Here is a 26,274-nt window from a genome sequence, read left to right as displayed (position 1 = left end):
GACATGGAGTCAGAGGGGTCACACTTGTGAGAAGTGCGACAAGGTGTATGATAGGGTTTGTAGATCTTCTTCAGGTTGCCATAAGTGTGGCAAGTAGGGCCATTTGGCGAGAGATTGTAGGTAACAGACTCCAGCTTCTGGTGTCAGACTTTATTACCATTGTGAGCAGGTGGGCCATATGAAGGCCCAGTGTCCCCTACTAGCTGCCAAGTTGGCGCATGCTCCAGAGTCGGCTACATTGAGGATTACCGACGGGAGTCAGGGTAGATCAGAGCCCCCTGAGGGCTCGGGGACGCGCTTTTCAACTCACTGCCGAGGAGGCCAGGACAACACTCAATGTGGTGGTTGGTATGTTTCTATATCTTATCTTGTTGATTATATTTGGTTTATGCTTATGTTTTTGTACCTATGATTAGGTACATTTTTAGTGAACTCCTTTCCTGCTTTGGTATTATTTGACTTGGGGGCGAGTCGGTCATTTGTCTCTCGATCGTTTAGTAGGGAGTCCGGTTTGCCTGTAGGAGAACTAGAGTGTCCATTGTGAATCTCTATCGCCAACGAACATGAGATTTCTGCTTCTTCAGTCTATCGAGGTTGCATTCTGGAGATCTTCGAGGTATCCTTCCTGATTGACTTGATCCCGATTCCCATGGGGGATGTCTATATGATCGTGGGTATGGATTGGCTGAGTCGTTTCGATGTCATGATCGACTACGAGGTTTAGTGGGTGGTAGTTCGAACCCCAAGTGGGGGAGAACTGGTTATTTATGGAAAGGGCACCAGGTTGGGATCAAGGTTTTGCTCGGCAGCCAGGGCTCGACAGTATATTCGTCATGGGTGTGCGGGTTATCTGGCGTATGTGGTGGATATGCGGGCCAAAGATCAGGTCTCAGTGTCAGATGTTCCAGTTGTTAGAGATTTTGCTGACGTATTCCTGGAGGAGTTACCTGGAGTGGCTATGTAGAGGCAGGTCGAGTTCAGGATCGAGCTTGTGCCAGGTGCGGCCCCTATCACCAAGGCACTGTACCGATTTGCACCACCCGAGATGCAGGAGTTGTCATCTCAGCCGCAGGAACTGCTAGGCAAGCAGTTTATCCGTCCAAGCAGTTCTCCGTAGGGAGCGCCGATTCTCTTCGTCAGGAAGAAGAATGGTTCACACCGGATGTGCATTGATTACCGGGAGTTGAACAAGTTAACGGTGAAGAACTTTTATCCACTCCTGAGGATAGATGATCTTTTCGATCAGTTGCAGGGAGCATCTTGGTTCTCCAAGATAGATTTGAGGTCCAGGTACCATAAGGTTAGGGTAAGGGAGGAGGACGTGGAGAAGACCACGTTCTGGACTCGTTATAGGCATTACAAGTTCGTGGTGATGCCTTTTGGTCTTACCAACGTGCCAACAATATTCATGGATCTGATGAATCGGGTATACATGCCAATGCTTGATCGCTCAATCATCGTGTTCATAGATGATATCTTGGTGTATTCCAAGACCAGAGAGCACCATGAAGAGCATCTCAGTGAGCTATTGGGAGTCTTGAGGCGAGAACGACTTTATGCCAAGTTCTCGAAGTGCGAGTTCTAGTTATGAGAGGTTCAGTTCCTTGTACATCTCGTTAACCAGGAGGGGATTTTGGTCGATCCGGCCATGATCGAGGCAGTTATGTGGTGGGAGGTTCTGAAATCTCCCTTAGATGTCAGGAGCTTCTTGGGATTGGAAGGGCAATACCAGAGATTCATACAGGATTTCTCCAAGATTACAGTACCCCTTACTCATCTGATAAGGAAGGGGGTGGGTTTCTGGTGGGCCCCTGACCAGCAAACTGCATTTGAGACTCTGCGACAGCGACTCTACGAGGCGCCAATTTTAACACTTCCCGAGAGAGTTGAGGATTTTGTGGTGCTATGTGATGAATCGGTCACCGGATTGGGAGCAGTCCTCATGTAGAGAGGGCGGGTGATAGCATGTGCTTCGCGGTAGCTGAAGCCACATGAGATGAGATATCCTACACACGATCTAGAGTTAGGAGCGGTGGTATTCACTCTCAAGATTTGGAGACATTATCTTTACGGGGTCTGTTGTACCATATACACGGACCACAAGAGTTTGTGTAACATCCCAAAAGTCAAGACCAAAAATTTCGTTTTGATTAATCAAAAACCCCTAAATAATTTTTGATCAAGCATTTAACAACATTCTTAATATAACAATTATCAGAGTTTTAAATCCCAAAGATCATCTAGTGCGGAAAACATGATGTGATGCGCTGCGATCGCCCCGAGCTCCTTCCTTGGAAAAACATTAGTACCTGAAACAAATAGCTGAAAATCGTAAGCACGAAGCTTAGTGAGTTCCCCAGATACCACATACCATACATATCAAATGATCCATACATGCCATACATAACCATGAGCTATACATAACAAACATATCCATAATCAAGTAAGGTGCTATGTGCCAACATAGTCTTGCCAAAGTGCTATGTGTCAAACATAGTCTTGCTGTTATGCCACGGGCCGCACGTGGTCTTCCTGGTCAAGCCTGGGGCCGCTCCCTGGTCTTTCATGCATAATGCCTAGGGCTAACCCCTGGGTCTTCCTATCATACATAAACTAAATGGGTCGGTATGGTGGTCGTAGACCCATACAAACAGTGAGGAGACTCACCTCACACTGCCGAAGATTCACTGAACACTTCTGACTGCTAACCGACACTTCTGAACTGCTGACCCTTCGGCTTCCCGAACTATCAATACCCAAAATAACATTTAGACCATAATAATCCAAAAGTCAACCCCGGTCAAACTTGGTCAAAGTCAACATCCGGTTGACCTGACTCGCCGAGTTGGTCTACCAAATCGTCGAGTCCATACTCCTCCAACCCTATACAACCCCGAATCCACTCGTCGAGTCTAGCAATAACTCGACGGGTTCTCCTTCAACCACACAATTAGGACCAACTTCATCCGACTCACCGAGTTCATCCTTGAACTCGTCGAGTTCATCATCCACATATGAAATGTGTCTAGTCTGTAACTCACCGAGTTTTATGAACTACTCGTCGAGTCCATCTTCATAACTAAGGAGATTGCCTTAGACTCGTCGAGTTCTTCCTTGAACTCATCGAGTACGATGTACTTCATGACCATTATGGACTCAGACTGGCTGATCCCCTTTCTAATCTCAACTCATAACCTTAAAAGAAGGGTTTTTGGGTCAAGAACTGGCCTGACTCACCGAGTCCCACGACTGACTCATCGAGTCTCTCTATGTCCAACGTTATTCAGCCAATTTCCAACTAGCTTAAGGCATCCAAGACCCAGATCTGGCCTCCTAGGGTCGTGATATCACACAAAGCCACTACCTTTACACCCATGCACAACCCTTTTTGCTCAAAAGACCAAAACAACTCCTCATACTTTGCATGGAGAGGTATAATGGCATAAAGCTTCCACCTTTATGCCTCTACTACTCTGAACACCTCTAAATCTGGAAGGATCTAGCTTGGAGACGTCCAAATCCCACAAGACATCCTTCTTGGACCATAAACTCCATAAAAGGGACATAAAGAGATCTATCGAACTAGAAGCCAAGGTGAGAACTTGATTACCAGAAAATGAAGATGATGAAGCAAACTTCCTGGATCTACAACCCTTTCCTTGGACCTTCAACCTCCTCCTTCTTCTTCTAGACTTCAAGAACACTCTAAATCCTTCAATAAGGCTCACACACTCAAATAGAACACTAGGGTTTCGTGGGATAGGTTCTGGACAATGGAGGCTACAAATGAGGCTGTTAGAATGAGAATAAGATGCTTAAATAGGGCACCAACTCCCGATTTAGGGTTTTCCCAAAACCTGGCCAACTCGCCGAGTCAGTCCTCTGACTCGTCGAGTAGGTCACTTATCCCGCAACCAAATTCGCGCTCCTACTCGTCGAGTTACCCATCTACTCGACGATTCACTTCCTCATCTTGAGGTTTTCTTTCCTTTTTAGGTCTTCTGAATTCAGGGTGTTACAGTTTGATACATATCATGGATCATCCGAACCTGAACATGAGGCAGCGCAGGTGGCTGGATGTATTCAAGGATTATGACTGTGAGATCTTTTGCCATCTAGGTAAAGAGAACGTTGTGGCGGACGCCCTGAGCCGCAATTCTGCTGGATCTTCTGTTCCGGCATCGTGTATGAGGATATATGTGGATTCTCCACTTATGAGCTTGATCAGGGAAGCTGAGGCTGAGGGTGTACTGCAGGAGAACTAGAAGCTTGAGAGGATTAGGGGCGATATCACCCGATTTGTACAGGATAGTCGTGGATTGTTGACCCTTTGCGGTCGGGTATGGGTTCTGATGTCTGGTGGGGTTAGGAAGATTGTTCTGGAGGAGGCTCATAAGTATCGTTTCTCTATCCACTCAGGGGCCACCAAGATTTATCGAGATATGAGATTGAGTTACTGGTGGCCATGTATGAAGAGATAGATCGCTTAATACATCGAGAGGTGCTTGACCTGTAGGATGGTCAAGGATGAGCATCAGAAGTCGCATGGCAAGCTGCAGCCTTTAGAGATTCCTATGTGGAAATGGGAGCAGATCACGATGGACTTCACCACCAAATTTCCGATAATGGAAAAGGGTTTCGACGCTATTTGGGTTATCGTGGATCGATTGACTAAGAGTGCCCATTTTCTGCCCATTCGGGAGTGCTCATCGGCCGAGAAGCTGGCCGATGTGTATATTCGCGAGATCATTGCTCGCCATGGGGTTCCGGTTTCTATTGTTTCAGACCGTGATGTTCGGTTCACCTCCCGTTTTTGGCAGAAGTTCCATGAGGAAATGGGCACACAAATGCATTTCAGTATAGCATATCATCTGAAGATCGACGGCCAGAGCGAATGGACCATACAGACCCTTGAGGGTATGTTGTGGGCCTACGTTATTGACTTTGGTGGGAGTTGGGACTCATGCCTACCCCTTGCGGAGTTCTCCTACAACAATTTTCATTCCAGCATTGGTGCTTCGCTATTTGAGCTGTTTTATGGACGGAGATGTCGCACCCCAGTCTGTTGGGGTAAGGTTGGTCACAGGGTGATGGGTCAGACTGAGGTAGTTCTGCAGACTACCAAGATGATTCAGCAGATCAGGTAGTGGTTGCAAACTGCTCAAAGTCGGCAGAAGAGTTACGTTGACTGGCGGTGATCTCAGTTGGAGTTTCAAGTTGGCGACATGGTGTTACTGAAGGTCTCACCCTGGAAGGGTGTAACCCGCTTCAGGAAGAGGGGAAAGTTGGGTCCCCGATACATTGGGCCATTCCGGAGTATTTCCAGGGTTAGCAAGGTGGCATATAGATTGGACCTTCCAGAGGAGCTTAGTCAGATCTATAGCACTTTCCATGTATCGCAGGTGCGAAATTGCGTATTGGACGAGGTTGCGGTCGTGTCATTGGACGACATTCAGGTGGATGAGTTCCTAAACTACGTAGAGAGACTGGTGGTTGTTTTGGAAAGGAAGGTGAAGATTATACGTAACAAGGAGATACCTTGGTAAAGGTATAGTGACAGCATTAGAGGGGATGCATGTGGACTTGGGAGCCGGAGGCAGAGATACGAGAGCATTATCCGGAGTTGTTCACCCCAGCAGGCTTCGAGGATGAAGCCTAGTTCTAGTGGGGGAGAGTTGTAACATCCCGACTCTCAGGTATATGAATTTTATTTTAAAAGGGAAATTTTCTTTGGAACTCATTGAGTTGATGGCCTTAGACCCGACGAGTAGGAAGCTCTTTACTCGACGAGTTGTTTAGAAAAACTCAACGAGTTGACGTCTGACTATGAAACCCTAATTTTTAGGGTTTTACACCCTATTTAAACAACTTATAAACCATTGTTAGCCTTCCTCATCGTCATTTTAGCCCAGAGAAACCCTAGTTCAAGCCTTATACTCTCTTATGTGTGTGTGAGCCTTGGAGAGTGATTTTGGTGCTATTGTGAAGGAACTTGGAGCTTGAAGAGGTTGGAGTAAAGGGAGAAGTTGTAGATCCGACATTTACACTGTGGTAGAAACCATTTGGAGGTAAAATGTCTTGACCTTGACCTCTTACCTCTAAGATCTTTTCCTATGGAAGTTTGGTGTCTTTTTAGCCCATTTTGGAACCATTTTTGGAAGTTAAGAATGGTTTGAAGTTGTAACTTCAGATCTAGACACCTCTAGGCCTCCTTAGGCCTAAAGACTCAAGCTTTATCAAGTTTTAGCCATCTTCCATGCCCTAAACCCTTGTTAAGCCTCTTTTTAGCAAGTTAGCCCCCTTAATGCCATGCATGGACGTCAAGCTTGCAGCTTTACGTGGTATATCAATCTTAGGAGACTAGATCTATAGTTTGGAGCCTGGTTTCACTTAAAAGTGTATGAATGTGTAAAGGCTGAAGGAACTCGACGAGTTGGTTAGCCAACTCGGCGAGTTGAGTCGGGTTTTCCCGCTTTTCTGGATTCTGAGTAAACTCGGCAAGTTGGTGAGATAACTCGACGAGTTGGTTAGGGTTTTTCCGATCTTCTGGATACTGCATGGACTCGACGAGTTGTTTTGATTACTCGGTGAGTTGACTCGGGTTTTCATGGTTTTTTGAGTTCTGAAGGAACTCGACGAGACAGTAGCTGCACTCGACGAGTTGGGTCAACATGGACTGTTGACCTTGACTTTTGATTTTGACTTTGACCAAGTTTGACTTCTGAGGTTATTTTGGCAATTTGGTATTTAGATGGAATTAGTCATATGGTGGTTATAGGCGATTGACTTTGAAGCTGTGATTTGGGAGTTGGATATTGTCACTACAACACTACTTGTGAGGTGAGTTCTCCTCACTATACTCAAGGGTCTAAGGCACCAAGGCTAGCCCTTTGGATTGTTATCCTGGTTATCGTATGGTTGTGTTTTGTTATGATCTGTTAGATCGGTATAGTGGTAGATAGGATGATGCTATGCTTAGTGATCTGTTAGATCTGCTTGACTATCTGTAGACTACTATGTGATTACCAAATATATGTGCACATGTTTGATTAGTAGTTGAGGGTATTCCATCCTGAGGATGATCGGACCCCTAGTATGTTGTCTCTGTAGACTGTTATGTGATTATCTGGTGTATGTGCACATGTTTGATTGTTATTCGAGGGTATTCGATCCTGAGGATGATTGGACCCATAGTATGTTGGCATTCCAACCCCGATGGTTGAGGGCCTAGGGTATTCCAACCCGAAGGTTGACTGGACCCATACTATGTTGGCATTCCCACCCGATGGTTGAGGGCCAGGGGCATTCAAACCCGATGGTTTATTGGGCCCATAATATGTTGTTATTATATGTATATTGTTGTGTATGGGTATTTTTGGGGATAACTCATTAAGCCTTCGAGCTTACATTTATGGATTATTGTTTCAAGTACTTCAGATGATGACAGGAAGGTGAAGGTGTGACCATACACATCCTTACACGTTATTATTTTGATTACTGGGATACTCTGATGTTCAAACAATTTTATATTACATGGTGGTTTTGGGTGTTTGAAAAAGTTTTAAATTTGTATGGATGTTATAGCAAGGTTTGGGCAAACCCTAATTTTTAGGATTTGCACCCTATTTAAATAACTTAAACCACATCTTGGGCATTTATTGACCAATCTCCATCTCCTTATGCCCTAATATCGAAACCCTAAGTTCTTCTTGTGAGTTTTGAGCTTGAAAGTGAGATTTTGGTGGTGTTTTAGTGAAAGAAGAAGAAGAAGAAGAAGAAATCCTGGTGGTTGCTTGGGAGTAGCTTGGGCTTGTAGATCCAGCTTCATCATCATCATTGCAACCCATTTGAGGTATAAAGTTCTCTACTTGATGGTTCATTAAGCTAGATCTAGTTTTGGGACTTTGTTATGCATTTTTGGGTCTTTTGAGCTAAAGTTGAGCTTTTGATCTACTCCAAAAGCCATGGATGTTAGATCTTAGCTCCATGGAGGCCCGTTGTTCATAAAAATGCAAACTTTATGAAAGATATTGGTTCATGCAAGTGCTAAGAGCTTTATCAAGCTTCTTTTTGAGTGTTGGGTTCCATTAAGTCATGCATGGGTGTAAAGTTGCCAACTTTACGTATTAAGTCACCCTTTAGGACCAAATATGAGATTTTGGCAAAAGGTCTTAACTGATTAAGTGCTTAATGGAGAGGATTAGTATTCTGGGGAGTACGTTGGGCGTACGAGCTGAGTACGCCCCGTGTACTTACTTCTTGGGCTTGACAGTTCTCGGTATTGGGCTATGCTTAGGACTTTTAAGATCGGGCCTTGTTAGGCCATTAGACTTCTGATTTTAGGCTTTTGCTAGTATATTAGGCTCTCTTGGATTTAGGCCCATGATGGGTTTTGGGCCCAATTTGGAAGATTAGGCCATATTGGGCTTCGGGTTGCCATTTAGGAGTGTGGGCCTTTTTAAGTAGTTGGGTTGGGCCTTGGTTTTGGGTCAAGTAAGAAATAGGGTAAAATGGTCTTTTACCATGGAGATGGGTCAAGTATCTTAGATTCTTGATTATGGGTCGAGATCCACTATTAATTGGATATTATTTGATGATGTTAGCGTGGAGATTTTCCGGACCAGCAGACCGAGATTCATTTAAGTGTTTCAACAGCTAGAGGTGAGTTTCCTCACTGTGTTTAGCGAGTCGAAGGCACCAATGCTGGCCCATGATTTGTTATGTTTAGGATGCTAGATGTCTGCGGAACTCTTGCATATGTTATATATTTACCGGGCGGGGCCCGGTGACCATTTTGTATGCTATTTATCTTTGTGATTACTGCATGTGTTATGTGTTTATATGTTTATATGTATACCGAGCGGGACCCCATGCCGGTCGGGGTTCAATGACTGATAGATATGTATACCGAGTGGGGCTCGATGCCGGGTAGTCCCAATGATGGGCGGGGACAATATATGTTCATTATGTATGGTACGCGATATTTTAGGGAAATCACTAAGCTTTGTGCTTATGTTTTTCAGTTTATGTTTCAGGTACTTCTGGTTATAAGGGGAAGAACCTGGGATGACTGCAGTGCACACACCACCTTGTTCCGCACTTTATGTTACTCTGATGTATTGGGATGTTATTGATACACTTTGTTTCACCATGATTTTTATGATGATGTTTTGGATAATAGTTTTATTAATTTAAAAACGAAATTTTTTCATCTTAATTTTTGGGACGTTACACCTTGCCACATCGTGGTTCTTGCATCTAAGCAACTTAATAAATTGAGTCCTTAATCCGTTAAGCCCTTTGTTTATACTTTACAGTAAGCTTCTTGGGACCCTAAAGGTCCATAAAAATTTGAACTATATGGATATGAAAGGCCCATGAATGTCCCTCACTCAAGGTAGATCAAAAGATGTAAAAATGACCAAAACCACATGCAAGACTTACAAATCTCATCTAACCTCTAGATCCAGAAGGTATTATGCTCACAAGACCTTGGTGTGATATAAAGCTGCAAACTTTATATCATTCAACCATTCAAATCCCAACTATAAAACAAAACATGCAACTAATCCAATATCTATAAGGAGCCAAAAAGATCCAAGTATTTATGACTTACAACGGTCCAAAAGATGCTAACACGGGTGGATTTGAGTTGCTTGATGATTTCTAGCACTAGAGCTTATTCTTCTTCCTTTAAAAATCACAAAAACACCAAGAATGAGCTCAAAAGCTTGAAGGGAGGCTAGGGTTTAGACAAGAACACTTTGGAGGTGATGGAGATTGATGGTTGAGGAAACCCTAGCCATCACCACAACCCTTAGCCATCACTTCCCTTAAATAGGATCTTAAACTCGAAAATTTAAGGTTCACCACCCAACCATCACCTTGTCGTGACAAGCACCTTGTCACGTCATGGTGGCCAAATGAACTACGTGTTTCCTTAGGCAATGACACGTCGTGGTAGACCTTTCACCACATCGTGGCCACCAAAATTCAAAAATTAAAAATATAAAACTTGTACCTAAAACCGGGCGTTACCGAATGAAATATGTCAAAGGAATTTAAATATGAAAGAATTGGATTCTGAAGGAACTGGAATGTGTTATGTGTTTGGTTGACATGGAATAAAACCTGTTTTCTATTTAGTGTAGATTTGTTAAAGAAACTGTTTTCTATTTAGTTTGTAGATTTGTTAAAGAAACTGAAAGTAAATTATGTAATATGACCAAAATACCATTTTATTCAATTTGTTTAACATTATATTATTTTTATAAATGATAAAAAATCATTTATTAAGATCTTACATGTTTAAACCTATATAGGCGTGTTGGCATGGACACAAGAGAGTGTTTATGGGTGTAGGTGTAGGTGTAGGGTGGGATGTATGTTGGTGTGGGCTTATTGGCGTGGGTATGTTAGTGTGAATATTGGGTGTGTTAGTGTGAATGTATGGATGAGGGTGCGAGTGTAGGTATGGGGTGAGGTGTTTGAGTATGGGTGGAACGGGTAGGGTGAGATGGGAGTGTGTAAGTGGGTGTGTGGTGGTGGTGTGGGTTGTGTAAGTAGGTGGGGGTGTTTGTATGGGTCTAGGTGTGGGGTGGAATTTGGTAGGAGATAGGTGTAGCGGTGAGTTGGGCGTTGGTGTCATCGTGGACCTGTTGGCGTGGGTGTGAACATGTGTATGGCTTTTGGTGTGTTGGTGTGGGGTTGGGACTTATGGTGTGTATGGGTGTGTGGATGGGTTTGGAGGTAGGGTGGGGATATAGTGGGTGGGTGGGTGGAAAAGGGGGGGGGGGGGGGGGTGGTTATGGGTATGTGGGTGTAGGTGTGTAGATGTGAAGGGTAGGTGGGTGGATGAGTGAGGTATAAGAAAGATGATAATAATATGTTTTGATTTGATAAATAAATGCTAAAATCAAGAGAAGGTGGGATGACATTTTTTTGCTTATAATAAAACATAAGGAATAAAATCTAAAATCTTTGCCTTTAGTAAAAAAAATGACCAATTCTTTAGGACACAAAATTTAATGAAATTTAAAGAATTGTAAATCCTTTTGATTTTGTTAACCCTGGAATTTACATTCTAATTCCTCCAAATTCTTTCGAAATCCATGAACCAAACACGCTAGAAAATCCTTAGATGGGTTTTTTTATGTACACCGAATTCCTTTTGGTATGTGAAGTTATCTTACTATTTCCCTGATACTAATATCAGTTGATTTCCACCTCCTAACAGCTTTCTTTCTGATACAGTCCCTCTTCTAATGGTGCATTTAAATGTCTTGGGGGAATGATCAAACTACTTGCATCTGACACCATATACTCGTGTTCATCATTCATTATGTAGCCACACACCCACCTCAACATTCATTCAAAATGAGGCCATATTTTCATGTTTTCCCCCTACTCGCATTACAGCAACATCCAGATTTATACTTATTTGGAAATGTCAAATTATTTTATATTAAATGAAAATGTTAACGAAAATTAGGCTTCATCTATTAAGAAAGTCTTAACCCATGAAACCGGTTAATTTGGTAACTTTGATAAAAACTCAAAGTACTTTGCTATTGTGATTTCCATGTGAAACTAAATTAAAGTGAAATATTGTAGATATAAATTTATGTAGTAGCAAATGGAAACTATATAATGTAACTGAAGATTAGGGTCAACATGGGAAATTGATAATTTTTTCATTTAAATTAGATGGAAGAGACTTTGACAATCAATTTAAGAAAAAATTGATTCGGTGTTTTTTTTTCATAATAAAAGCTTATGAGCCAAGAATATATATTTTTTACATTGCCAACAATTAGCTTTTAACGATTAACACAAGAAATGTTCAATTCAAATCACATGGGGTAACAAACTTGCATACATTTGGAATGCCTTAAAACAATTTATAGCCTAAACATAATTCAAATTATCACCAATCAATTATCTTCTTTGCATTTAGGATCATGATGAAGCAAACTTCACATTTGATGGAAAAATGAAACCTTTTGCTTCCAAACGAGACACAACCTACCAACACAACAATACAACAATAAGAATCACACAATGCATGTACGCGTTAATTAATGGGGTGTTTGGAGGTGTGATTTGATAGTGATTATTGCAACTTGAAGAGATAATCAGGTAATCATTTGATCAAAAGGAAAATAAATTTTACCTCAGAACAGAAACCCCCAATTTTAAGCTCCTTAACATGGCGAAGGTTTAATATAAATCCTTTAAGCATCTCTTCCTTCGCTTCTTCAGGTGTTGTCTCGCTGTTTCTATAATCTATGTTAGCTTCAACTAAAGAAGACACATTTAGCAACAAAAGCTTCAACAACAACAATTCATCTTGGATTGTTAGTGATGATATATTGGGAGCATTGAGTTCGATGATATCAGCTTCAAATTTATCATAAGGAACCATGTATCCAGATAACACCAACTTCTTAACGCTCTTTGAAGCAATATCGAGCCTTCTATAGCCATAACAATAATTCAATTCAAAGGTTTCCAATTGAGGGCTACCATGTAATATGTTTTTAATCAGATCTTCATCTAACTTCCCAAATGTAATACATAAAGTCCTGAGATTTTTCCAACTGATTGCCCCAATTGGATCAAAGATGCAGCCTTCTAATGTGAGATCAGTAAAACTTGACCTGTCGAAAAAAGAATGATCTAATAGAAACTCTGCTTTGAGATCCGTATTCCATAATGTTAAATTAAGTTCTTCAACGTTACAGTTCATGGCATAACCAATCCAATTGCTGAATTGAGATTCAAATCGAATATCATAAGCGGTATACAGTACGAATTTCTTGAGCTTCGATTGGCGACATTGAGTTAGGGCTTTGTCGACGAACGAAATGAAATCATGATTATCATCAGCATCTTCGAAAATTAGAGTAGGAACCAAATTCCAGAGATGATTCCATCGTTTGGAGAGAGTACCTGTTTTAATGGCGCATTTTGTGGAGGGTAAACAAGAGAGGATTTCATGAATCAAGCCGTCTGGCAACGCACTAATTCGATCTTCTGCGTCCTCTTCCACGAATTCTAGAGACTCTATCCGATTTGGAGCTATTGTAGGTAAATTTAGTCCTTCTTCCACCGTTTCCATGGCGGCGACAGAATCCTCTTTGCTTTCCCCACGAAAAAATGAACATCTGAACCAGTCGCAGGTTTATTGTGAAACAAAGTTCTTCTGTGGCCCTCAAACTTTGAATAACTAAATTAGGTCCCTCGAAAAATAAGATAATTATTTTCATATCTAAATGGCTTTTCACTTTGAAATTTTAAAGAGTAAATTACTGAAATGGTCCCTATGGTTTGGTCAAAATTACACATTTGGTCCCTAACTTTTTTTTTTGCACTCGGATTGTTCCTGTGGTTTGATTTTGTTGCGTTTTTCGTCCCTTACATACATAAAGTTAGGGACCAAACGTGCAATTTTGACCAAACCATAGGGACGAAAAACGTAACAAAATCAAACCACGCGGACGATCCGAATGCAAAAAAAAGTTAGGAATCAAACGTGCAATTTTGACCAAACCATAGGGACGATTTCAGTAATTTACGCAAATTTAAAAGTCATGTCCTTTACAAATAAAAAAATTTATCTTTATATTTAAGTTACTTTCTAATGATTAATTATTAAAAACATATTAAAATTTGTAGAATTCTAAATAAATTGTAACGTCCCAAAAATAATACCGTAAAAAATTTCATTTTTAGATTAATAAACCATTAAATCATATCATTTTCATAAAACCAAGGTAATCAAAGCTTTATCAATACATCATTATTATCATAATAAATCACAAAATGCGGAATCGAGTGGTGTATGCCCTGCAATCATCCAAAACTCTTCCCTTTAAAACCAGAACTACCTGAACCATAAACTGAAAACCGTAAGCACAAAACTTAATGAATTCCCCAAACTACCCCATATCATAACATAATAAATCATATACTAGGCCCCTACCCTCTATCAGGCCCCGCCCGGTATCAAGTCACACTCGTCCTCAGGCCTCACCCGGCATCGAGCCTCGCTCGATATACAGATTTGCTACTCTTAGGCCTCGCCTAACATCGGGCTCCCCCCAGTACACACATAATCATATAAGCATATAATCATACAAACACATGCAATATTTGCAAAGACAATAGCATACCATACAATCATCGAGCCACGCCCAGCATCGGGGCTTGCCCGGTAAACATAAGAACACATAATGACAACTAGCATACAATATACTCATCAGACCCCGTCCGGCATGGGCCTTGCCCAGTAAACACATAGTCCACAAAACCTATGCAAGAGTCACGCAAACATCTTGCATCCTAAGCATAACAATCATGGGCCAACATTGGTGCCTTAGACTCACTAAACACAGTGAGGAAACTTACCTTGCACTTCTGAATCCTGTAGATAAAACCGTGGCTATTGGCCCGCTAAAATCCCCGCACTATAATCACAAAACATAATCCAAATAAATACTTGAATCCCAACTCATACTAATAGTCTACAGTAGGGTAAAATAGCTTTTTACCCTCTCCATAACTTAGCCTAAAGCCAAGGCCCAATCCAACAATCCAAAGGCCCAAATCCTAGTTACCCACCCAAGGTCCAAATCATGCACTAATTTTCCTAATTAGGCCTAAATCCCAAAGTGGGCCTCCGCAAATAAATATCAGCTCAAAACCTTATGGCCCAATTGGACCCAAAACAACTAAGCCCAAAGATGGCCCAAATCGAATCCCAAACACCAAAATCCCATAATGTTGAGTACACGGGGCGTACTGGCTTAAGGGCTTGTACGTTACGCGTACTTGCTTAAGGGCTTATACGCCCAACGTACTCCTCCATTCAGCCCAAATTCATTTTAATTCTTAATCCGCTAAGACATTGATCCCAAAACGTAGATCTGACTTCCTTGAGCTAGATAATCACGTATAGTTGTTAACTTTATGTTCATGCATGACTAGATGAAGCTCCTAAGCTTAAAAAGGACTTCATAAGTGACTTAATGCATGCATGAGACCCAATACCCCATAAAGTTGGCACTTTTATGCTTAAAGAACCCCTAATAAGCTCAGATCTAGAAGAACAATCCCTTTAAACATCCTAAACCATCAATCAACCCAAAAAGGGACCAAAAGCATAAAAAATCAAGTCATAAGGAGATCTAAGCATTAACAAGTCAAGGTTTGGACTTGATACCTCTAGGAGCTTGCAAAGTAATGAGTGATTTTGGATCTCTAAGTTCCCCACCAAGTTATGAACCTTCCTCCTTCTTCAATCTCTTCAAAATGAGTAAAACAACACCAAATTCTTCTCAAAAGCTCAAACACACATTAATGGAGGCTAAGAGCCGATTTCTAGGGTTTTAGGGCAATAGAGGCTGGTAAAGAGGCCAACCCTAATGACTTAATGCGCTTATATAGGGTGCAACACCCTAATTTAGGGTTTCATTATTTTACACGTACGCCCCGCGTACGTGCCCCGGAGTCCCAATCAACCTCGCATCAGTACGCTAAGCGTACGCCAATGGATGCACCGCGTACTGGACTTTGCATTAGTACACCCCGCGTACTCCCTATGTACGCCCTGCATACTAGGGTTTTCCTTAAACCCTAAATTCCTTAAACCCTAAATTCTTCCGAAGGCCATAACTTTTCCATTATAAGTCCGATTTCGACGATCCTTATATCTATGAAAAGGTAACGAGAAGCTCTACGCCTTTATCAACTCATACCTTCCATAACATTTCCCGAACAAGAATCCAATTTCCATAAAAGCCCGAGCTGACACTTTACCAAAGTACCCATTGGCTCCAAAACACAAACCGAACACCCAGATCATCTAAATTACGTCACCCACACCCAAATGGGAAGCGATTAGGGACAAGGCATTACAACTTTCCCTCACTTAAATTAGATTTCATCCTCAAAATCATTCCTTACCAACCCAAGAACGCCAGACGGCTTGAGCAAGCAATCACAACCCCGAGTATGCAATATCCTTCACAAGGGCAATCGAGCCCAACTCTAGCAGGGATATCTGAACCCGAAAATGAACGATTCCCTTCCCAGCCTAAAACAATTCCATACAGAATAGCCACACCTACTGTACCTGAAACCCGAAGTCTCGAATTGATCTGACTCCCTAGCAGACTGTCTGCACTAAACCGTAGCTAACTCCATTTCACTTATCAAATAAACTAACTACTCAACTTCTGATTACCTGATGTTCCTACTAGAAAACAGACTCATTAACCATCCGCTGCTGCCGACAACCTTTCACTCGACCAAAAGGGATTAAATATTCCTTCGAGAGAAGACTCATCCTGATGATAACAATTCCATGAACATAATGAACAACGCGACACAAGCTGGGAGATAAGCCTTATAATGTTGAAAAAGACACTGCTTCCTTTAACTATCGACCCAACACACCGCTGCTAAAATGCTGACACCCCCATACTTGCCTGACCCTCACACAGATAAAACCAATCCATAATACAATTACAAGAGCCTGATCCACCATCGAAACTGAAACCATCCTTTAACCCTGAACCCTTCGACTGATGCCCTCGGAATACAGATTCCTTAATTCATATCCTCCTGAAATGAATACCTTGCACATAAACACCCGTGATTTCAAACACGAATTTCCACTAAAACTAACTCAATACATAATTTATAGCCCGAGATCCAAGGATCTACATTTACATTTCACCCAAAATCTTCTGATTCACGGCAAGCCCTCACTAAACTGGGATATAAAGATTCCCAACCATCGCATTGACTACCAGTCACACACCTGGTCCAGCCACCTGGTTCCCAATAGTCCAAATGACAAGGCCACCCCGACCATAGCACCCCTATGTGCCACTCCCTGACGACACACTTAATCCTACAAACCAAGATCTAATACCTCGACCCCACAGTCTCTATCAGGTCCCACCTACATGGCCATAATCACACGAGCCTCACCCATGAGTCCTACCAAATTATACCACGGAGCGACCTCGCCCATGGGTCCCACCCATCAAGAGTGACACATGCCTGCTCTACCTCAGATCCCTCAATGGTTCTCAACCTAAAACATAGAAATGCTCTTCGACAATCCTGATCATCGTGCCTTGGGCACGAACTGGTCCCCCTTTATACTCATGACCACCTCAAAGATAGACTACCTCAACTGATGAATGCTACGATCCCATCGGAGCCTTACAAACACTTCTAATCAACCGTGGTTTTAGCACACCCAAACCATCTCTACCCCAATTATCCTGATCTGACCCGCATCCGACTGCATTCCAATCAGGTGTTCAGATCATGCTTCAATCAATTTCATTATGCGGCTTAAAATCGAAATCATGCCTATAGAGAAAACCACAAAACTTTATCACTTGAAAAACCACACATCATGGTTTTAAGATTACAAAAACATATGTATGAGGTTTACGGGTTTAGTTTTGGCATAAAACCACACCATGCTTACCGCTATCGGGGAAGCCGCTACAGTTAGTGCACAAGTTGTTTTAATAGTAAAGAAACATGGGTCGAGCCTTGTTGTTTGATTTTACGATATTCTTTTGTTATGCTTAACAAAGCTTAATTCTTTTTTCAGTTATAAAGTTTAAAGTGTGTTGTTTCAAACACTACTTCATGTTCCGAAGACACATGCCTCCTTTGTCATGCTTGTAGACAAATTCTCCATGCATGTAGACAAAGGAGTGTAACGATTCACAACAAAAGGAACCGGACCTAATGAGTTTTTTTTCGAACGGCAGTCATGCTTGTAGACAAATTCTCCATGCATGTAGACAAAGGAGTGTAAGGATTCACAACAAAAGGAACCGGACCTAATGAGTTTTTTTTCGAACGGAGCCGATAACGACTTGAAATAATGTAGAAGACGGTTTCAAAATGGCCGGTCTGAACTTTTTTTAGGGAGAATCTGTAGGACTTCTTATGTTGGTAATTGAGTGTTATCATATTTTAGTGTAATTATAATTACTATCAAGACATGCTCAGTTTGGTTTACTATTTGAGACTAGAGTGGGGTGCATACTCGGAGTGATAAATATAAACTCAAGAATATGGGGGTCAGGGGCAACGTCCTTAGCGAGTTCTAGGGGCAGAGCCCCTGATGGTGGTTTCGGGTCTTGGGGAAACACCCCAAAAATTAAGCGAATATTTATAACCAGAAAGAGTTTCAGACATGCATTTTCTCATCAAAATTAGTTTATGACATCATGATGATTTAATAGTTGGATATGCCTTATAACCACCATTGTAACCACCCTTTTAGCGCCATTTTGTGTACAAACTAACTTCTAACTGTCTTCTTCCTTCTATAAAAGGAAGATAGATGTTCCAGAGAAAGGGTTAACTTTTTTGATGCCCAAAATTGATTATGTGAATCTATATGTCTCTCAGAAACACAAAACAGTAAGGTACTTTTTGTTTTTCGAATTTGTAAGTGGTCTGAATTCTAAATTGTCTATTTTGGATTATTCCAAATCTGATTTCGTGATACCCCTTGCAATAAGGTCAAAATCATAGAATTTAGAAAGTGATTGCAATCACAATTCTTGAATTATCCAAATTTATATTGATATTCCTATACCCAAATTCTAACATCTTCAATCGAATCCAGACGAGTAGACCATAAAAGATTTTAACTTTTTGTATTTTTCCAGAATTTTAATTTTTTGTTATCAATAATATTAATTTTATAAAAGAAAATCGAATAAGAATGATCAATGAAGCAACTTTACAAAAAATAGAGAACATATTTCATAAAAACTAAAATGTCTAGAGATGAGCTCAAAGTGACACCATTAAATTAATCCCATCAACTTTAGGACTATGGTCAAGCACGAGCATTTCTCAATGTCACGTGAATCAGAGTATAAAGGCGGAGCAACACCAGGAAACTTGAAATTTGACGGAAACACGAAACCTTTTGCTTCCAAACGAGAAATAACCTACCAAAACAACAATATGAGTGAGAAGACAACAAAAATGAGAAACATGCAAATGGTTTTACGCATTAATCATGAATGCGACAATTTTTTTTTCCAATAACAACCCTTTAGGGAGGAGAGAGTCGTTCTCATTGAACCCACCGAACCCACTGTCACATCAGCTTTTCTCTTTGATTTTTCTTCATCTTTCCGAACCCACACACGGAAATCCTATCTTTTTCAACCCACTCAACCCACTCAATTAAAAAAAAAATACTAAACAACTAAGGTACGAGTCTTAAAACATATGGTACAAGAGAAAATGAGAGAGAGAAAGTAGAGAGAGAGGATGAAGTGGTTTCGTGAAACCAATTAAACAACCCGCCGAAAAGAGAGTGGTACCGGCGGTAACTCTATTGCTAATTAAGATTTTACCTTGATTATTTTGTATATTTTTTTTAATTGAGTGGGTTGAGAAAGATAAGATTTCCGTGTGTTGTGGGTTAGGAAAGATGAAGAAAAATCAAAGAGAAAAATTGATTTGGCAGTGGGTTCAGTGGGTTCAATGGGAACGACTCCCTCCTCCCTTAGAACAAAGACATCCTTGCTCCATAAATGTTGATGTGGGTTCATAATTTCTTCTACAATTGTACAATGTATGATTCGATGATCTTCATGATTATTAGACTTCATTTTTCGTGAATTTAAGGGGTGTTTGGCTGTGCATTTTAATCAAACAATCAAAATTAATGACATATCTTTGACTTAAGTGAAGGATACTTGAAATAAGTTCATCAAAGAATAATAAAGCTAATTAATGATAATATGGCTTTACAAGGACATAAACTATCAATGGAAAATAAATTTTACCTTAGAACAGAAAGCCCCAATTTTAAGCTCATTGACATGGTGAAGGTTTAGTATAAATCCTTTAAACATCTCTTCTTCCACTTCTATAGGCGTTGTCTCACCATTCATATAATCTAAGTTAGCTTCCACTAAAGAAGACACATTTAGCAACAAAAGCTTCCACAACAACAATTCACCTCGGATTGTTAGTGATAGAATATTAGGAGCATTGATTTCAATAATATCGGCTTCAAATTCATCCTCAGGATCCATGTATTCAGAGAACACCAAATTTTTAACACTCTTTGAAGTAATATCGAGCAGCTTATAACCATAGCAATATCTCAACACCAAAGTTTCCAATACAGGACTTCCGGATAATATATTTTCAACCAAATCTTCATCTAAATTCCCATATGATATAGTCAAACTCTTAAGATTTTTCCAACTAATCACCCCAATTGGATTAAATATGAAGCCTTCTAATGTTAGCATAGTAAAACATGAACTGTTGAAAAAGATTTGATCTACCAGAAACTCAGCTTCAAATTCAGCACTCTGTAACGTTAAATTAAGCTCTTCAACGTTACATCTTATAGCATAACTAATCCAATTGTTGACTTGCGATTCATATTGAGTATCATAATCGGTATTCACTTCGAATTTCTTGAGCTTCACTTGGAGACGTTGAGTTAGGGTTTTGTCGATGAATGAATAGAAAGCGGATCGATTATGTGTATAATCGTTGAAATAGAGAGAATGAATCGAAGTCCAAATATGTTTCCATCGTTTGGAGAGTGTACCTGTTCTAATGGCGTCTTTTGTGGAGGGCAAATGAGACAGGATTTCGATAAGTAAGCAATCTGGCAATATACTGATTCGATCTTCTCCTCTCCTCCACATTTTTATGAAACTTTATCCGTTTAGCAGCAAATTTATGTTTATTTTGTCTTTCTAACGTTGTTTGACTTGTTTCCATAGCCGGCAACAGAGCAATCTGTATTCTGTAACGTGACAATGACATATCGATGCTTTCAACACAAAAAGCTCAATTAGGAAATGAAGTTTTGCTTTCCCCCTTTAACTTTGAAAAATTTACAACTCAATCCCTATAAAAATAGGAATTCTTTAATATCAAATCGATATATGATGATGGGTTTACGTCATAACCTATCAACCAACTATTTCATTCATTTTAATTACTGCAGTATAACCAAGTACTAATGTTTTATTTTACAAAAATTTAAGGCGATCAATCATGTATGTGACACTAACAAAATATTTTGAAGATTTTAAATTGAACTGAATAACTTTAGTCAACTTGGACTTGTTTGACTTCAAGACATCTAAAGTGGTGAAATATGTTATATGTATGTTAAAAGAGAAGACACTCATACTCATGGGATGTCAAAAAGGATAAATTTGAGAGACAATAGTGGCACATTTAACTTTGAGGATTTTGTACAAATGAGTGTTAAGAAAAATCATGAAGAGATTCTCGACTTATAAACAAAGAAGCACAACTGTCGAGATCGATGTCCATACATTTTTTTCCGGGAAATTAAGATTTGCATAGCTATTGGCCCCAAGAGAAACACTATAAATAGAAATCAACCTAGATGAGACCACCTTGTTTGATTTTGTGATCATCTTTTTGTTATGTTTAACAAAGTTCAAAATCATTTATTTGTCAAGCATCGGTTGTGTTGTTTCACACACCATGGCATCTAAATGTTAGTGTGTTTACGCTTATTCATCGATGCCTCCTTTGTTGTGTATATAGGCGAAGGAGTGTATTTCTCCAACTCTCAAAGGTCTAGGAAGTTTATGTATTTTTTTTTTTCTAAGAGTTGAAAAATGATGTTTAAAATATATTTGAGAAGATGGTGATAGATTTGTGTATTTTTTTTTTCTAAGGTGAAGTATCACCTTCCTATGTTAAAGGGAAAAACAATTGATCAATGAAACGATTAAAGCATATTTAACTTGGAAGCCTTCAAGGCAAAGATTGAGGAAGAAGAGTTCCTCAACTTACATATATCTAGCATGACTCATCATTCTCTGTTACACGGCTACAAGAATATATAAACTCCTACAAACATTGCGACTTCACAAACATGAGACAACATCAATTTCCATCAGTATCACTCTCACTCTCACTCTCACTCTCACTCTCACTCTCACTCTCACTCTCACTCTCACATTCACAGCCACTCTCACTCCTACAAACATTGATTTCGATAATATCGACATCATCAAATACATCAAAAATATCAGTGTATCCAAAGAACACCAAATTCTTAACACTCTTTGAAGTAATATCGAGTCGCCTATAACCATAGCAATATTTCAACACCAAAGTTTCCAATAGAGGGCTCCCTGATAATATGTTTTCAATCAAAACTTCATCTAATTTCCCATAGGAAATACACAAATTCCTAAGATTTTTCCAACTAATAGCCCTAGTTGGATTCAGTTTGCAACCTTCTAATGCCAGATCAGTAAAATATGAATTGAAGAAAAAAGACTGATCCAACAGAAACACAGCTTCCAATCCCCTATACCAAAACTTCAATTTAAGCTCTTCAACATCACAAGTTATAGCATAATGAAGCCAATTTTGGACTTGCAATCCAAATTGAGTATCATAACTGGTACACACTACGAATTTCTTGAGCTTCAATTGGCAACATTGACTTAGGGTTTTGTCCACCAATGAAACAAAATCGGACCTTGAGTTAGGGTTTTGGCGACATTGATTTAGAGGAATATCTGAATGTTTAAAAATGAGAGTAGGTATCGATTTCCAAAGATGTTTCCATCGCTTGGAGAGTGTACCTGTTCTAATGGCGTATCTTGTGGAGGGTAAACGAGACAGGATTTCAAGAAGCAAGCAATCTGTCAATGTACTGATTCGATCCTCTTCCCCCTTCGCTATAATTTCTTGAAGCTTTATTCGTTTTGGGGCAATTTTAGGTTTATGTCGTTGTTCTTCCAACATTTCCATGGTGGCAGCAGAGCCCTCGCAGGTTACCACATGAAAAACTGCGCAAAACACAAATTATGCCATCTGAAGTTTTGCTTTAGCCCCTAAACTTTGAAAATATGCCATCCCGCCCATAAATTTGAGATATATTTCCATATTCAAATCATTTTTTTCCCTAGAATTGGATCATTAGCCAAATGTTAAAGTAGGGACTTTTTGATAGATATTATTGAACTTGATTAAAATATTGAATGTAGTCAAAATAATGGACAAAAGATTAGTTTATTACTTTACGTAAAGTTTTCGTGTGACGGTATATACACAACACTTTTTAGTCATACACAAAAGATTATGCTTTATACAGTCGTACAAAACAATCGTGTAAAACATAAATTGTTGTGTAGGGTATCATGTTCAATAAAACATTATTTATAATTTATTAAATTCTCGTGTATCCGAATGTCCTTAGAACTTCAAACTGATTTTAAACTCAAATGATGTTGCAAGAATTTACGAAAGGGTTTAGGTCATTTTTTGTCACTTAACTTTTGGTATTGTGCTCATTTGGTCACTTAACTCTTTTTAAGTTTTGAAAGGTCATCAAATTTTTGGTTTTGTGCTCATTTAGTCACTTAACTTTTGGTTTGGTCACATTTAGTCACTTAACTTTTAAAATTATGCTCATTTAGTACTAAACTTTTAATTTTTTTCAAAAGTTTAGTGACTAAATGAGCACAAATTTAAAAGTTAGGTGACTAAATGTGACTAAACCAAAAGTTAAGTGACTAAATGGGCACAAAGTCAAAAGTTTGATGACCTCTTAAAACTTAAAAAGAATTAAGTGACCAAATGAGCACAAAACCAAAAGTTAAGTGACAAAAAATAACCTAAACCCTTTATGAAAGTACACTAGGTGAGACATAATTTACTTATCATGAAGGTGATTAATTAGTCTCAAAAGAAATACGTCAGTGGGAAAAAAAACATGTTATATAATTCTTAAGACACCTAAGCAAGACAATGTTCATCTCCATTCGCCAATCCCATTAAATTCAATAATTCATGTTTTAACTATTTAACACTATCATGCTGACAAAAGAACCAATCCTAATGGGCTTTTTTTGGACTAGACTAGGCAATGACTAGTTAAAAAAAAGATCTGTCCATAATGGGGTCAAGCCTTTTTTTATAAGAATATGTATCTGGGCTTTACTTGAGCTTTTTATACTGGACCCTAGCAATTTTACCATAACAATTTTTCATTTTCATTTTCATGTTTTCCATATTTTTAATTTCTTGTCATTGATAATATCAATTTTATTAAAAGAAAGTCAGGCAACACCAACTCAACAAGTAAACTTTACAAAATAAGAGAGAAAAAAAAAAAGACAAAACTGCACAAATGGTTCTTGTGGTTTGTGCAAAATTGCCACTTTGGTCCAAAAAAGTTTGGACTAGCACCACATGTCCAAAGTTTTAATTTTGTTGCGTCTTTGGTCCATAGGGTTAACCGTTGTCTATTTCCTTCCGTTAATATGTGTTTGACTTGTCAAATTGGGAGTATTTTGGTCATTCCCTATTTATTCCCCTTATTTAATATTAATAAAAGAGAGTACATATGTAATGATCGCCATACGGATAATATCAAGCCTAATTCGCATTTTTAGTCCTTAAAAATTGTTAGTCGTTTCAATTTCCCTCCTCATTGACTGAGGATCAAGAACCCTAATCTGATTACCAAGGTTGTTAGCTTTGATCGGGCAACTTTCGTAGTAAATGCATATACCAATGTGGCAGTTAAGGTTGTCAAGCACGTCATTCGACCCAAGGGTGGTTTATGGTACGTAATTTTGTTTTTGATCATTTACTTGATTTGCTTACAAAATATCATACCTTCTGAAGCTTGTTTTTTGCTCTTGTGTTGAAGATGGACACCCTACACTGATTATCATCAAGCTACATCATGGAGGTGAGTTTACAAAGTTTCTAGATGTGAACTACATTGAGGGTACTGTGACGTACGTTGATATGGTTGATATAGAATAGTTTTCTATTCACAAGATGGATTCGATTATGAAATAGTTAGGATACTCAGTTCCTCCAGTTATCTACTATCATTTTCAAGTGCTAAAGGGAGACATGCATTTTGGGTTACGGGCCCTAGGAAATGATGATGATGTCCTCAATCTTGCCCAGTATGTAAAGTAGCATAAACTGATAAGGGTTTACACTGAACATGGTATGACTAATTTGCTTACTTACTTTATGGCTCCTAAACCTGTATGAAAAGTTATTATTGAGCAATTACAGGAGATTGAGGAACATGACCCCCCCCCCCCCCCCACCAAAAAAAATTGATAACCAACCCAGTGGCATGCCACGAACATGCATACCACCTGTTATAGCCAATGAAGCTGCTTTAGCCTTGTAGATATCCCCTGAATATAATAAGAAAATGGATTTTATCAAGGACAAACCATTGTCATCATGTATTAAGAAATTGGTCATGGATGATGTTGGTGTTGATAGGATTAGTGGGAATAAGGATGATACAACTAATGATGTTGGCTAAAGATTTAATGAATTTGATGAGGCAACTATTGACTTTGATCTTGGGTTGTACTAACAGATTTTACAGTCTAATGAACAAAATGTAGATGATGAGAACAATGCAGTTAATAAGGAAGTCATTGAAGAAGATAATCATGACAGAAATGAAATGAATGATGAGAACGTAGAGATGAGAGATTTTGTAGTTGATGATAGAATTGAAGATAAGACAGAGAATGATGAAGAGAATCATGAAAGAAATGACATGAATGAATTCAATGACATAAATGAAATGAATAACGAGAATGTAGAGATGAGAGATTTTGCAGTTGATGATGGAATTGAAGATAAGACAGAGGCTGATAAAGAGAATGAAAGAAGTGATGAGAGTGAGGACAGTGATGACAGTGAATTCTGGGTTGATGAAGACAACATAATCCAGGATGTAGAAGTAGATATGAGGGATTTTTATATGAATATCGTTCTTGAAGCAAAATTTCTTGAAAAAAGATTATTAAATCATAGAGATAATGAGAGTAATGAGGACATTGAAGAATTGGATGTTATAGATAATGATCAATGTGATTCACTGGATGAGGGTTCTGACATAGAAAGGAAAAGGAGAGCTGTACTAAAGGAATTGGGGAAGGAGACAAGGTGCTCTTAAGGTGAGATACACAAAGTAACTTTTAGGTCAGTACAAAAATTTAAAAGTAAGAAGGAGTTAAAGGAAAAGATACAATTGCATGCACTAGAAATGAGAAAGAATATATTGTTCAAGAAAAATGACAAAATGAGGTTAAGGGCACTATGTAAAGGAACTGTAGCCTTTAATGATGGTCATATGGGTGAACCTACCCCATGTCCTTGGGTGATACATGGTTCTAGGTCAGATGCAGATAGTACTTG

General features: G+C 39.4%; 2 protein-coding genes and 1 pseudogene across 3 annotated transcripts; all 3 read right to left on the bottom strand.

Moving 5' to 3' along the window:
• Positions 1 to 11,717: 11,717 nt before the first annotated feature.
• On the bottom strand, positions 11,718 to 13,174 carry LOC111880803 (F-box/LRR-repeat protein 25). 2 transcript variants are annotated; one of them, XM_023877217.3, is made up of 3 exons: positions 12,952 to 13,174; positions 12,173 to 12,849; positions 11,718 to 12,024 (listed from the first exon to the last, which is right to left on the bottom strand). In XM_023877217.3, the coding sequence occupies exons 1-3, from the start codon at positions 13,118 to 13,120 to the stop codon at positions 11,959 to 11,961; spliced, it is 912 nt and encodes a 303-aa protein (XP_023732985.1). In that variant the 5' UTR covers positions 13,121 to 13,174; the 3' UTR covers positions 11,718 to 11,958. The 2 variants fall into 2 exon arrangements, with proteins under 2 accessions (XP_023732985.1, XP_023732984.1); XM_023877216.3 differs by having other exon boundaries at positions 12,173 to 13,174.
• Positions 13,175 to 18,692: 5,518 nt separating this feature from the next.
• Positions 18,693 to 20,924, bottom strand: LOC111880624 (F-box/LRR-repeat protein 25-like; annotated as a pseudogene).
• Positions 20,925 to 21,957: 1,033 nt separating this feature from the next.
• On the bottom strand, positions 21,958 to 22,836 carry LOC111880660 (F-box/LRR-repeat protein 25). The gene has a single exon (XM_023877078.2). It carries the CDS (start codon positions 22,834 to 22,836, stop codon positions 21,958 to 21,960), a length of 879 nt encoding a protein of 292 aa, XP_023732846.2.
• Between the last annotated feature and the right edge of the window lie 3,438 nt (positions 22,837 to 26,274).

The sequence above is a fragment of the Lactuca sativa genome, chromosome 7 (assembly GCF_002870075.4).
Source record: "Lactuca sativa cultivar Salinas chromosome 7, Lsat_Salinas_v11, whole genome shotgun sequence".
NCBI lineage: Eukaryota > Viridiplantae > Streptophyta > Magnoliopsida > Asterales > Asteraceae > Lactuca > Lactuca sativa.
Note: the sequence above shows the minus strand (reverse complement) of the source record. Positions and strands in the feature narration are given on the sequence as shown.